The sequence below is a fragment of the Rutilus rutilus genome (genome assembly GCF_951802725.1).
Source record: "Rutilus rutilus genome assembly, chromosome: 20".
Classification (NCBI taxonomy): Eukaryota; Metazoa; Chordata; class Actinopteri; order Cypriniformes; family Leuciscidae; genus Rutilus; species Rutilus rutilus.
Window position 1 is genome coordinate 15,842,657 of NC_140225.1, and position 13,532 is coordinate 15,856,188.

At 34.4% G+C, this 13,532-nt stretch overlaps 2 protein-coding genes across 3 annotated transcripts; one reads left to right on the plus strand and one right to left on the minus strand.

Annotated features, from left to right (window-relative positions):
- Window positions 1–2,192: 2,192 nt before the first annotated feature.
- pcgf6 (polycomb group ring finger 6) lies at window positions 2,193–9,168 on the minus strand (the record flags this gene model as incomplete). Of its 2 annotated transcripts, none has more annotated exons than XM_084391858.1 (10): window positions 2,193–2,995; window positions 4,481–4,567; window positions 6,382–6,480; window positions 6,703–6,730; window positions 7,406–7,526; window positions 7,737–7,796; window positions 7,906–7,961; window positions 8,239–8,335; window positions 8,447–8,546; window positions 8,873–9,168. In XM_084391858.1, the coding sequence occupies 10 exons, from the start codon at window positions 8,999–9,001 to the stop codon at window positions 2,951–2,953; spliced, it is 822 nt and encodes a 273-aa protein (XP_084247984.1). In that variant the 3' UTR covers window positions 2,193–2,950. The 2 variants fall into 2 exon arrangements, with proteins under 2 accessions (XP_084247984.1, XP_084247985.1); XM_084391859.1 differs by having other exon boundaries at window positions 8,447–8,547; window positions 8,877–9,001.
- polr1c (RNA polymerase I and III subunit C) lies at window positions 8,921–13,473 on the plus strand. Its single transcript, XM_084391857.1, has 10 exons — window positions 8,921–9,123; window positions 9,842–9,971; window positions 10,207–10,278; window positions 10,378–10,485; window positions 10,620–10,752; window positions 10,937–11,056; window positions 12,217–12,369; window positions 12,547–12,696; window positions 12,783–12,899; window positions 12,991–13,473. The coding sequence occupies exons 2-10, from the start codon at window positions 9,888–9,890 to the stop codon at window positions 13,107–13,109; spliced, it is 1,056 nt and encodes a 351-aa protein (XP_084247983.1). The 5' UTR covers window positions 8,921–9,123; window positions 9,842–9,887; the 3' UTR covers window positions 13,110–13,473.
- The last annotated feature ends 59 nt before the right edge of the window (window positions 13,474–13,532 follow it).

Genomic DNA, 13,532 nt, shown 5'->3' on the forward strand with positions numbered 1-13,532 from the left:
ATATTTATTCTTAAAACTCACTAAAGACTAAGATTTAGCACATTTACCTGCAACTCTTTTACTTTAGGCATAGTGATCTTGATTATTATCAAGACTTTATGGTTTGAGCCTTTTTAAACAATGTTCTGTTAGAGCTATGCTGCCAGTTATAAGTTTGGGGTCGGTAAGATTTACAGTCAAAGAAGTCTCTCATGTTCACCAAGGCTGCATTTATTTAATCAAAAATATAGTAAAAACAGTAATATTGTTAAATATTATTAGAACCAAAAATAACTGGTCTATTTTATTATATTTCAAAATGTTTTTTATTCCTATGATAGCAAAGCTTATTTTCAGCATCATTACTCCAGTCTTCAGTGTCACATGATCCTTCAGAAATCACTATTAACATGCTGATTTGCTGCTCAAGGAACATTTTGTGCTGCTTAATATTTTTGTGGAATCCATGATAAAAAAAATTCTGGTTTCTTTGATGAATAGACAGTAAAAAAAAAAAAAAAAAAAACGAATAAAAATTGAATAAAAGTAGGGTACTTTAATTAAAAAAATCTTACTGACCCGAAACTTTTGAACATATCATCTAGTAGGCTACTAGCCTGTTCAATAGCAGAAAACTGATGTCCTAAAGGCTCATGGATTCTTTCTCTCTCCACACACAACAGTAAGAGAATTTAAAGAAATGACTATATCCTCCACACGACACGGCTACTGCTTTGCATTGTTCTGAAGGACTAACAATCAATGAAAAATATGGCAGATGCCTTCATGAATCATTGTCCAGTTAAAAAAAGTCAGTAAATCCGCGTTATAATCATGCACCAAGACAGCCCTGGATCTAAAATTCACACAAGTAAGGTAAAAAGAGATATAGCGATGCCCTTAATCAGATCATCAAATCATGGTTAATGTTATATACCCGCTTGTAAAACATTAAAAAGCGATATCAGATAAACAGTTTTGGACCTGCAATCCACCACACAGAGGTTGGAGTAGGCTACTGTAGCCTACTTAAGTGCACTTTTTCAGTATATGTTCTTTACTTGAGTATAATTTTTTTCTGGAAACTTTTTACTTTAACCTCACGACATTTAAAAGACAATAAATATCGTACTTTTTAACTCCACTACATTTCTGTCAAGGTCCTTGAGTAGAAAGTAGTAGGCCTACCGTCAGTCAGGGGATGATTTTGGTTGCAGGGGTTGGATTTTGGTTGGAAATGAAAGTTGGGTTGACGTCAGAACCTGACTGATGTTGGTTTCTCGTGTCAACCCAATTTTCATTTTCAGCCACAACACAACGTCTGTCCAACGTTGAAGATCAACGTCAATCTGATGTTGGATTTTATTAACCTGATTTTCATTTCCAACGTTGGGTTTGATCTTCTAAATGCGAATTTTATCATTATTTTGGAGCACACTAGCCTATAGATAACAGTAGGGATAACATATTCATACTAAAAGCCTTTTTTTTTTTTTTTTTTTTAAATAGGGCACTATATGAGGGAACAGCCATTTGGGTGCCCGAAACTCATTGAGTGCACTTATTCAATCTGTGTTCTAGAAATAAATTTGATATTGATATAAGGGTAGGTAGGCAGGCATAGATTCAGAGGCATAAGGTACTGTAAATATTACATGCAACAATAAAACAATGCATTGACATTTACTTTAGTTTTGATACTTAAGTACTTTTAAAAACGAGTAGGCTACTTCTGTACTTTTACTTAAGTAAAAATCGGTCTTTACAACTTTTACTTGTAACGGAGTAATATTTGACCAGTAGTATATCTGTACTTTCACTCAAGTAAGCAAGTTGTGTACATTGTCCACCTCTGCCTACACAATACATTGACAAATGATATCTGAAACGAAATCCTAGAGGCTGTTTGAGGTGGTTCTTTTGGAAACCATTTTCTACAGGGTTAATGAGCACTGAGCATCTTCTTTCACTCTTGCACCAAGCCTCTGACTCTCCAGAGTATTTTCTGATAATGGTTTTAACAAAGAATCTCCTACAGGGGACTAGCATTACATGAGGTGAAAGATGATTCATAACATTTAGGCTAATGCTCTATTTTAAGTGTAAATAAGACAGTCTAGCAACCTGAAATCAGCAGCACACAAAGAGCAAATAAGAATTGGTCAAAATATTTAGCAAAACTAAAAAGAAGACAGAATGAAAACGAGTGCATAATAGTTGCATAGTATTTATCTGCAATAAGTTCTTGTCTGGTCATGCACAGATTCACATTTAGTTGTAAAGCCGTTTTAAAAACAAAAAATACTTCAATTTTAATATTGCAAAATATGAAAACACATATTTGAAAGCTCATTTATCCTCAAAGGCCATGTTATTACACAATATGGCAACAAAAAAAGTACAAAAAGATTTCCATCTGATATTAACAAAGAAAAAATAACAACCAGAAACAACCTTAAACGCCCATAGAACAGTTGAGAAGAGAAAGACAAACCAAATGTACATCATTCTTGCAAAGAAAGAAATACTTAGAAATCTAACAATTTAGGTATTGTCCAGGTAGTTCAGTACCAATTTACTTTAATGCACAACACATTTAACCACAAAATGACATGCAAAAACCAAGCAATTAAATTCATGTCAATACATTCTCTGAGGTGTGAAAGGTGTAAAAAATGACTTTGTTTTCCCCTAGCAAACATAAAAGAGCATCTACAGAAGCCTTACGGCTGTGGAAATAAGTATTTGCTAGAAATAACTAATCAGTGCTAATGTTTCTTAATGCATTTGGCATAGAGAATGCTGGCATATTCTTAAACCTTTTGAGCAGAAGGCATCCAGGAAGACTCATTGAAAAGAATCATTGCATAAGATAACTCTTGTATGTTAAAATTCAGTTTAGCCCTTGAAATAAAACTACTGTGCATTGTAGTTTTCACAGTAGTTGGTCTTTCTGTATCTTCCCTCTTTACTAAGCAGGTAGAACGAGTCCGAAGTGCAGAACCAGCATGCCATCCTAAAAGGGGAGAATAAGAAATGTGTGTATTAAGGAATACAACGTATACAGCAATGTTTTGGGTAATAAATTGCTATTTTTATTCAACAAGCGTGCATTAAATTGATAAAAAAATACAGTAAAGACATTTAGATTGTTACAAAAGATTTCTAGGTTTAGAAAAAAAAATTAAACAGCACAACTTTGAAAACAATAATATAAAATACAAGAAATGTTTCTTGAACATCAATTCAGCATAGAGTGGTGCATGTGTGACATAACTTTGTAGGCCAAAACGCAGAAACGAGTTAGCATATTAGCACTTCCAGTCCACTTTTACAGCCTCATTACGCTTGTAATTGCGCTTTCATAAACTATTCTCAAACGTTCTGGGAAAATGTTTTTAGATTAAAAACTGAAGAGTTGTCGGAGGCTCAGTGATAAGTCGTGGGACCGTGGTGCAGTTCGTTTATAACCTACCTTTAGCTTTTTACTTCTGGCGACTGCATTTAGGCTTCAAAATTCATAAACCTTGTGTTCATCTGTGATAATTACATTGATGGACAAAACGAGCAAGTATCATAAACTTTTGTTGATCACAGAGCTCGTTTTTAGAGATAATCCAAAAGCTTATGGGAAAACCCCATTGGGTTTTTGTCGAGGGAAACAGTGTGATGCTAACTGCCAATTGGCCTACAAAGTGACGTCATACCTGCACCACTCTATTAAAAGTGATTTCTGAAGGATCATGTGACACTGAAGACTGGAGTAATGATGCTGAAAATTCAGCTTTGCCATCACAAAAATAAATTACATTTTTAAATATATTAAAATAGAAAGTAGGCATTTTAAATTTCAATAATAGATTTTAAAATATAAAAAATGTTACTGTATTTTTTAATCAAACAATATTTATATCGATACCTGATTAACCACAATGAATGATCAGATTTCATTTTTAAAAAAAAATTGTTGTGTAAAGTCTTTGTGACGGTTAAAGAGTCTTTGTGACTCTACAACACATATAGAACTAAGTAAAATTGTCAATTTCCTGTATCAAAAGACAGTGTTCTGATTCTGGCTTCTCTCTTTTAACAAAAAATTTATTTCCTAAGATAACAAAATCCTTAATACAACTAAAACTGCAACAAAAAAAACAACTTTTTCAAAAAGAGTTAACTGTAAAATGCTATTCTGAGAGGCATCAGCACTTGAAGCTGCTGGTGAGGCTTTAATGTAATTCTGTGTGAAGAACAAGACAGGAACTGTATAAGGCGCCTGTAGTTCACACTTATTAACAGCTTACTTCAGGCTCAATCTCTCTAAAAACATCTCAGTGAAACCACTACTGACTTGAGCAATTCCCAGTAGCCTATGTGCCTATTGTATGTCTAGGCTATATTTAGCCGCATTTAAATTTTACGCAGTGATGATAGGCAAAAAAAGAGAGCAAAAATAGCATGAAAAGCAAAAATATGAAAAAGGTATGTTATATCACACACTCACCTGCAATGCATTTTGTCCCATGGTGTTACAAACCTCTCTCAAAGACTGGTATTGCTTAAGAAGATGATCTCCACACACAACATCAACCTGCCAAATAAAGGAGCAATGCAAATTGTGATCCAAGTCTGTTTTTTTTAGTTTTTTTAATCTGTTATATCATTCGTTATGCAAATGCTTTTAATCTGAACAATTTGGAAAAGTAATAGCACACCTCTCCTCAAAACATTGCATGATTTGAAGTATCATTTCAGATTATAGCACATTACCAAAGTTTAATCTTGAGAGTTCACAACATATCACAAGTAAAATGAGCAATAGCAAAGACCACTAATACAACTATTTAGAGGAGTGCTTTTTCAGTGACCCTAAAATGCCACATGGAACTTCAATTCACCATATACAACACAGCCTCAGTCTAATCCCAAAATGATTAGACAATTTTAAGAGTGTATGTGGAGCAGAGCATAGCAGGCTGTCCTGGAGCAAAGCACACAAACGCTTGTGTTTCCTCTTTCACCTCTATCCCTGTAGATGTCCCTGGCACTATGAGGTGTTCAACACCGGGCCAGATCAGACTTAGCCAGGAAAAAACCTTAAGCCAGTAATCCAGATACAACTGTTAGCCTCGCAACATGCAAGCAGCCTTCACAAACAACTGCTGCATGTGACCATGCACAGGAATATTGCAATTAATGTTTATTACCAAAAAATAAAACTTCAACTTATCCCCATTTCAGAACTGACTTTCTGTGGATTTAAAAGCAGAAATGGAAAGCTTATAATTTTATAATAGCACAATAATTTGTCTATTAAAACTTGAGTATTATTTGATCTGTAAATGGTTTAAATCAGCAGTTTTGGGTGTTAGGGTTTATGGCATTACACTGTCATGGCAGCAGTTGTAGGAGAGTCAAATTCATTTTTGTGGTCAACTTTCTGCCACAAATGCAGTTGGTTAAGCTCAACCTGAACTGAATCCAGAATATATCTTTACAATACCCCAAATCGTGTGAATACAGAAGTAGATTCCTCACTGTGAATCTACTATATGGGATACATTGTAAATCATACAATGAATTAAAATGAATTAACATGTATTTCCTATATGGGGTAAGGGTTTGGTTTAGGGTTAGTTGCCATAATTTCCTGTTATTATCATAGTAAGTACGTGTAACTTATAACGAGGACACTGTAAAATAGTGTTAACGTTTAAATATATGGATCTCAAACTGGAGACAGCTCTGTCAGTCTGCAGAAGTGACAGCTGAATAATGAAAACACGGCTCTAGATTTTCTTTTCAAACAGAAACACTGTTATTCACAACTGCAAGACACTCATTTCTATGCTTGACTGAGCTGTGGTTCTTTTCAAGGACTCAAATCCTTATCCAGAATTGGGATTAGAAGAAAAGTAATTAAACAGCAATGTGGCAGGACTGTTAAGTGTGACAGAGAGTCACTGAAGTGTTGAGAGTGAAAAGGAACATCCTAATAACAATTTCTTTAATCACACTTTCATAAGATGACCTATGGTAGTAACCCTAAAGACGGCAAGCAATCATTTTGCTGAATTTAGTTAAATAAGGAGACAAAAAAAGATTTTTTGCATTAAATGACTCAGCACATCTTTGCTTGGCATGAAGGGTAGTGCCAGTCCAGTCAGTATGAATTACTGAGCGACTGGCACAGCTGGGGGGGATGTTCACCCCACATATCTTTCAGACCTCTGACATTGCAGACTGTCTGAGGCAGGATTTATGCGTCTGGTTTAATGAAAAGAAAGCTGTTTAAGACCAAGACTTTACCCTGATACAGAGTGTGGTTTATAATTAAAAATATGCATTGCGTTCAAAATCTGTGGGTGAGATTAAAGATAAAGGGAAAAAAAATAGCTGTTCCACCTTGCAGTTTTGGCTCAGCTCCATCTTCCTCCTGATAAAAAGCTCCACATGACGGACAGTGGCTTCCCCTGACACTCGCACGTACTTCCTCTCAAGGGGCTTGAGGGTGAAAATATAATCATGACAAATTCAGCAAGACCTTCAACATAATTTCAGCTCAATGCTATACAATGATTCATCTGTTTATATTTTATAAGAACAAATAATATTGGAATGTGTTGCCTGAATATAAGATGCATTATCTCATGTGGATACAGAAAAAACATCACCACAAAAAATCCCAGTTAAATGCCACTCTTATTAGAAGCAAAAAAACATTACCTTATAGTTCTCAACACCCTCTTCAGCTCTATAAATCAAAGATATGCACAAAAAAAAATGTTAGCTGAAACATTTGCAAATCACATTTGTGTAATATAATATATAAATCATAGATGTATTACATCAATTGTGTAAAATCAGATCATTTTTAATAAAGAAAAAAGCACATGGCTTCTCAACCATGGGGTTGAGAATAACTATTGTTTTTATTGAAGATCATACAGAATATTCTGGAATCACAAAATGAATCCCTGTTAATTAATTTAATACATCAATATTCTCTGTAAAAAACAAAACAAACTGAAAACATGTAGCACTGGCATAATCATATCAGAAATATTGTGTTGGACAATAGAGTGTCTTGGAGTCAAAAAGGTTGAGAACTGCTGCTTTACAGTCTTTTGATTTTTAACAGTTTAGCTCCATCTAGTGAACATAACCTACATGGCATTCAGAACATTTGAAATTAAACATGTAATCAAACTTTACTCCATTTACTTTCTTAATCCATGCTGCTGGCTTTATTGCACGATTCATCGGTGCATGTTATTCCAAAAACAAATAACTTGTCTTTGTTATCTTTTGTCAAAATGCAATTTCTTGCTCTGCCTCTGAAGTTATTGCACTTTGATGCACTGACTGAAAGCACTAGAAACAGAATAACATCACTTATATAAGCATAATCACAATCAACATTACTGACCCCACAAACTCCAACATCAGAGACACATCTAGCTCTGAGGGAATAGTAAAAACAGACTGAGACAGCATGTCTTTCTTCTGTCTATGATGCAGCTTCAATGGGTATGTAGATGGAGCTGCCACTAGGAGAAAAAAAAAAAAAGAGAAAAATAAATCATAAGCACTTTCAAATCTTAATATTTCTCAGCATCTCAAACGCTAAAATGCATATATGCATATATATATATATATATATATATATATATATATATATATATATATATATATATATATATATATATATATATTCATATTCAAAGAATACACTAGTAAAGTGATTGCACTGAACAAACCTGGCTTAGGAATGTCTAGCCCTCTTCGTTTATAAAATTCACATATACGCGACCTTTCATCTTGAGAGGAAAAACACAAACAACTTATTTTCTGTAAAACGTTTCTCACATATATCTGGGATGACAAACTGGGCCAACAAATGTGTAGCAGAAAACTAACTTCACTAACCTCCTTCCAAATATGGAACCATCTTAAAAACAATGTCTTGTAATTGTCGGTCAGGTCTAAAAGAAAAAGGGATGAAATTTGACTCTGAGCTCGGCAACCATGTTAAAACATGACCAGTAATTAAACACTAAAGCACATACGAATCCCTGGGACATATGTGAGGCTATTATTGCTAATTAGACACAAGGGATTGTCCTGAATATAATAGCTAGACTAAAACTCTAGGGATAGACCAAAACTGGTAAACAACACAACGCCCTAAACACATAGTTCACCAAGGATGAAACTGACAAGAAAAATAAGAAAGAAAGAAATCAATGAAACTAAATTTACCTGATACTGTACAGTGGCTGTGTCTGGTGTACGACAATAGAGCAGTTAGGACACCTGTTGCTGTAGAAAAAGTGCTTGATAATACAGCTCTTACAAACTGTTAAGGAAGAAAAAGGGCGAAAGTTAAATAAGCAGGCGTGTTGCAAAACATTGTTGTAGATCATAGATTATATGAACAAAGGGTCCGTTGCAGGAAATGTGAACTTACAAGTGTGAAGACACTCTGTGATGGTGGTGGCATCAATGAAAAATCCATTGCAGAGGGCACAGCGAATATAGGGATAAAATTCCCTAAGAGGCAGGGAACGCTAAAAACAAAACACATACACACAGACACACATACATATATACATGTAACGTTACTTATAATATTTGTGTAAACTATTATCTTTATGTTATATACACATTTAGATGTAAGAATGTACATTATAAATAAGTGTTTGTATATATATATTTCTTCATATACTTTTTCACAATAAGCGTTTAAATTGCATATAAGTACAAGTTTTATTTACATACATGTAAATAAACATATTTATTAGTTGAGTAGTTCATATATGCAATAACAGCTTACACACAAGTTAAAGCACTTTTATAATAAAAACTCGACTAATTTGCTGCTTTAATATTGTACCTCGTCGTCGGGATCTTGTTCAATAGCTCTCTGGCTCTCGTCCTCTTCGCAGAGGGAAGCGTCTGTCTGAAAGCACCCACGCGTGGATCCCTCCTCCTCCAATACAACTCCGTCCACAGTTCCGTCCATAGAGCACGCAAAGTGTGAAGCCCCTAAAACAACTGCTGGAGAACTACTACGAACGCCTGCCTGGTCTATCTTGAGAAGCTGAGAGACTTCATTCGAGATGAACCGCGAATAGTTAATTTCAGGTACAAGTTTAGAAATACTTCAATTCACTTGTGCACCTTCACGGTGTGCGCGCAATACTCCAGTGACGTAGTTTAATGGGGCTAGAATAAAAGTCCCCAAAGGAAAGACTAAATAAATTGATCAATTAATAAATATAAAAATGTATAAATAAACAAACAAATATATAATAAATTATTACTACAAAATATTATTATATTTCCCTTCATAGTTCGCTTATCTACTTCACACATCCAGACCAGAACAATATGTTTATGAGATTGAGGGTCAACTGACAAAGTCTTTACAAAAGATTCATTTAAGTTTACGGTTGTTGTGTTAAAAAAACGGACTTAATTTGAAAAGCTTTTACGAAATCTACTCTGTGTTTTAATGAACTGCATCAACACACAATATTATAAAATATAATAAATATTATATTTTTCGTCGTAGTCAAAATACACACACGACCAAGTGGACAATGGTAAAACTTTAGGTAGATCTCGCATTCGCATATGTAGACAACTTGTAGAATTTGTGCAGTTTGTGTTAAATAAATTTTTTTATCAGTCTGTTGAAATATTGACGGGGTTTAAAGAACGCCAAAGCATAACCCTTTCTTAAAACCTATATATTATTTTGTTGTCTATTTTTATAATTTATGTTTTTTATTTCTTATATTTGCTATGTGTATTGTTTTGTTAAATAAAGCATTTATAAAATGACTTTTTTTTCGAATAGGGTGTTTGAATGGAAGTGTTCTACCCTCTATCGGCACAAGAGAGGAATGACAGCAAAGATGGCGGCGCCTATGAACAACGTGGATGAAATTCGTGAGAGAGTAATATTGGGTGAATTTGGCGTAAAAAATGTAAGTTATGCACTCTACGGGATTTTTATTTATTTATATACTGTTCACTGTGTGTTCATGTCGATATAGGTTGTTTCATTCTCAGTTTAAGTATGCATAATTTATAAAACGTTGCACATGTCATGTAGGTTTCTTCGTGCATAAACTGTTTTTGTTTATTTTATTCATATGATCATGCTTACTAGCTTGTATTTCTGTAAGATACATATGTAACTACTATTTACTGTATTTATAGGTCCATACTACAGATTATCCAGGAAATTACCCAGGTTACGATGACACATGGGACTTTGAAAAATTCAAAAAGGTGTGAATTGTATAGGCTTTCCTTTTATTATAATGAATATCGTGCTGAGTCGGGCGTTTAATACGTGATTGATGCAAAATGTGTATATTACTCTTCCAGAACTTCAGGATCGATATAGTTAATTCTGATGAAAACACGTTGGAGTTTGATATGATTGGAATTGACGCTGCCATCGCCAATGCTTTTCGCCGTATTTTACTTGCTGAGGTATGACCTTATTGTCTGCTTGTGTACATGTTGTATTACCATCATCATCATCTGTTATTAAATCAGGAGGTGACAGTCATCATGTTCTTTGAACTGTAGTGTTTATTTTCTTCCTCATCCATTTGACTATTCAGGTCCCAACAATGGCCATTGAGAAAGTCTTCATTTACAATAACACATCGATAATTCAGGATGAGATTTTATCTCATAGGCTTGGTCTTGTGCCCATTAAAGCAGATCCTCGTCTTTTTGAGTACAGGAATTCGGGTAAGTTAATTCTGGAAGTACATTTAAAGTGACAATTAATAAGATGATCTTGAGGAAAGTCATTTTTGTAATGGTGCCACAAATGCCCAAACTGACTGAAGTTGTTAAAGACTGTTGATTATTCTTTGTTTTCTCATAATGTAATTGATGATAGTTTGACAGCTGAGTGTGTTGTGTTTATCAGAGGATCAGGAAGGCACAGAAATTGACACAATTCAACTTCAGCTGAAGGTAAAATGCTCAAGAAATCCTAGAGCCCCAAAAGACTCTTCAGATCATAAGGAGTTATATCTCAATCACATGGGTGAGTAAAATAAAATTAAGTTTATTGTTTTATGACAAAATCAGGCATTTTATTTTTTCTCCCGAGGTTTACTTTTTAATATACATTTTGTTTTACATGATTAATTATTTACCCTCTCTCTACCCTTTTTGTGCCTTATAAAACTAATTTAAACTTTTCACTCATCTCTATGTTTGTTATGTGTTGTTCCAAACCCATATGACTTTAATTCTTCTGTGCAACTAGGGCTGCACAATTTGAGGAAACATTTAAATTATGGGTAAAAAAAAACAAAAAAACATCGGACACGTCTCCACGTTTGCTGTGCTTATTTGTATGGTTGCACATTTTGGCCTAACATTTTTTATTTCTTACTATAACATAATAATAATTATCATTATGAATTACTTATTATATGAAGAATTATTTTTCCTATATAAAAATGTTAAACAGAAAGAAATATTATTGTAATATTGCACTGTAAACAATAATATAATATTTTATCAAATACATTTTTTAGTACTGCTGTAAAATTACAATTCTGATATGAATGGTTGTCTTAATTTCTTCATTTTCAAAACTTAAACTATTAAGCTTCTCTTTTGTTGGCAACAGCTGGTTTGTAAGCATTTCTCATTACAAGTTTGGAAGATGGTTGTCTTCCTGAATACATGTTATAAGTAACCCAGAACCCAGCCGCTCTGAGATGCTGAAAACGCTGGATCATGACATCACCTGCTTGCATGTACAGTAAATGAACATGTGCTACATACTGAAACATGCAGCTCATATATTTATTTAAATGAATCGCAGCAGTTGCAATTTAATAATTGCATCGCAGTGAAACATATTTCAATTGAATCTGTTTTATTTACATTAATTGTACAGCCCTACATGCAACACAAAAGATGTTAGGCTGAATGTTTATGTCACTGTCACCTTTACTTATTTGGAAAAAATGATGTAATGAAAGTAAAAGGGGATTTAGACTTTCAAACACAAACATTCTGCCTAACATCTCATTTTGTGTTCCAGGAAAAAGAGTCCTACAGTTTTGGAACAACAGTTTGTGTAAATAATGAGGGTTTCGCAAAGATATTAATTCCCAACCACGACAAAACATTCTAGTTATCACTGCACTGTTTTCCAACATGTCACTGAACACTTGTGTTTTGTTTCAGTCTACTCAGGTGACATAAAATGGCTCCCAGTTGGAAATCAGGCCGATGTATTTGCAGATGCCAAGATTGGTCCTGTGCATGGGGACATTCTCCTGGCACAACTCCGACCAGGGCAGGAACTTGATATAGTCATGCACTGTGTCAAAGGAATAGGTGAGTAATATAAGAGGCCAAGAAGACCAAGAAGATGTTTGATTTCCAGGGAGGCATATATATATTTTTCTTTAATAAAGTTTTAGTTATTATCTAACTCGATTGTCCAATCCCTAGTTTCCTGTATATTGTTTATGAATTGTGTAATTAACTGGAGAGATTTGTTGCACCTCACAGGCAAGGATCATGCCAAGTTTTCTCCTGTGGCCACCGCAAGCTACAGACTCCTTCCTGATATCACATTATTACAGACCATTGAGGGAGAACAAGCGGAGAGGTTAAAGCGCTGCTTCTCACCTGGAGTTATTGAGCTGGAGAATGTGAATGGTAGGACTATTTGATTATATTTACATGTAGTCTTGATATTTGGTGCTTTTGTTGTTGTATTATAATCCAATAATTATGCATTTCAGGAAGGAAGGTAGCTAAGGTTGTCAACAGTCGTTTGGACACATGCAGCAGAGAAGTTCTTCGGCATGATGACTTGAAGAACTTGGTGAAACTGGGCAGAGTGCGGGATCATTTCATATGTATGTTCGCAACTAAAAGTGTTGCATTAGGTTTGTTTTGTGGTGATTTACCAAAGGTATTGTCACATTTTCTTCTGTGTTTTCTTTTTAGTCTCAGTGGAGTCCACAGGGATCCTCCCTCCTGATGTCCTGGTTACCGAGGCCATTAATGTCCTCATCTCTAAGTGCCAGAAGTTTCTCACAGAGCTTGATACGACAGAAATGGACTAGATGGAAGAAAATAAGGCTAGCCACAATCATCCTATAGCTTTGAATGAAATCGTGTGATTGGTTTGCTGGCATTGTACATACATTTTTAAGCTTTAGCTAAAACAAAAACCCTCCCTTAATAAGTGTGAATTCACACAAATTCCAGCAAGGAGTTCTTTATTCAACTTAAGGTTGTAACGGCATTCTGGAGATTTAAGTTTATATATATAAAAAAAAAGCAGTTTCTTTTTAGTCAAGTTAATCTGTTTGATTTGAGATGTCCAGATATAACTCAACATAATTCTGTAAATCACATATTTGACAATACATTTTGTGACATATTTATGTTTTTCCAATGTATATTAAACTTTTGTTTTTGAAAAAATGATCTTTTCTTTCAATCTTTGTAGTCAACATCTTAAAGCACTTTGCCAGAGTCTTTTC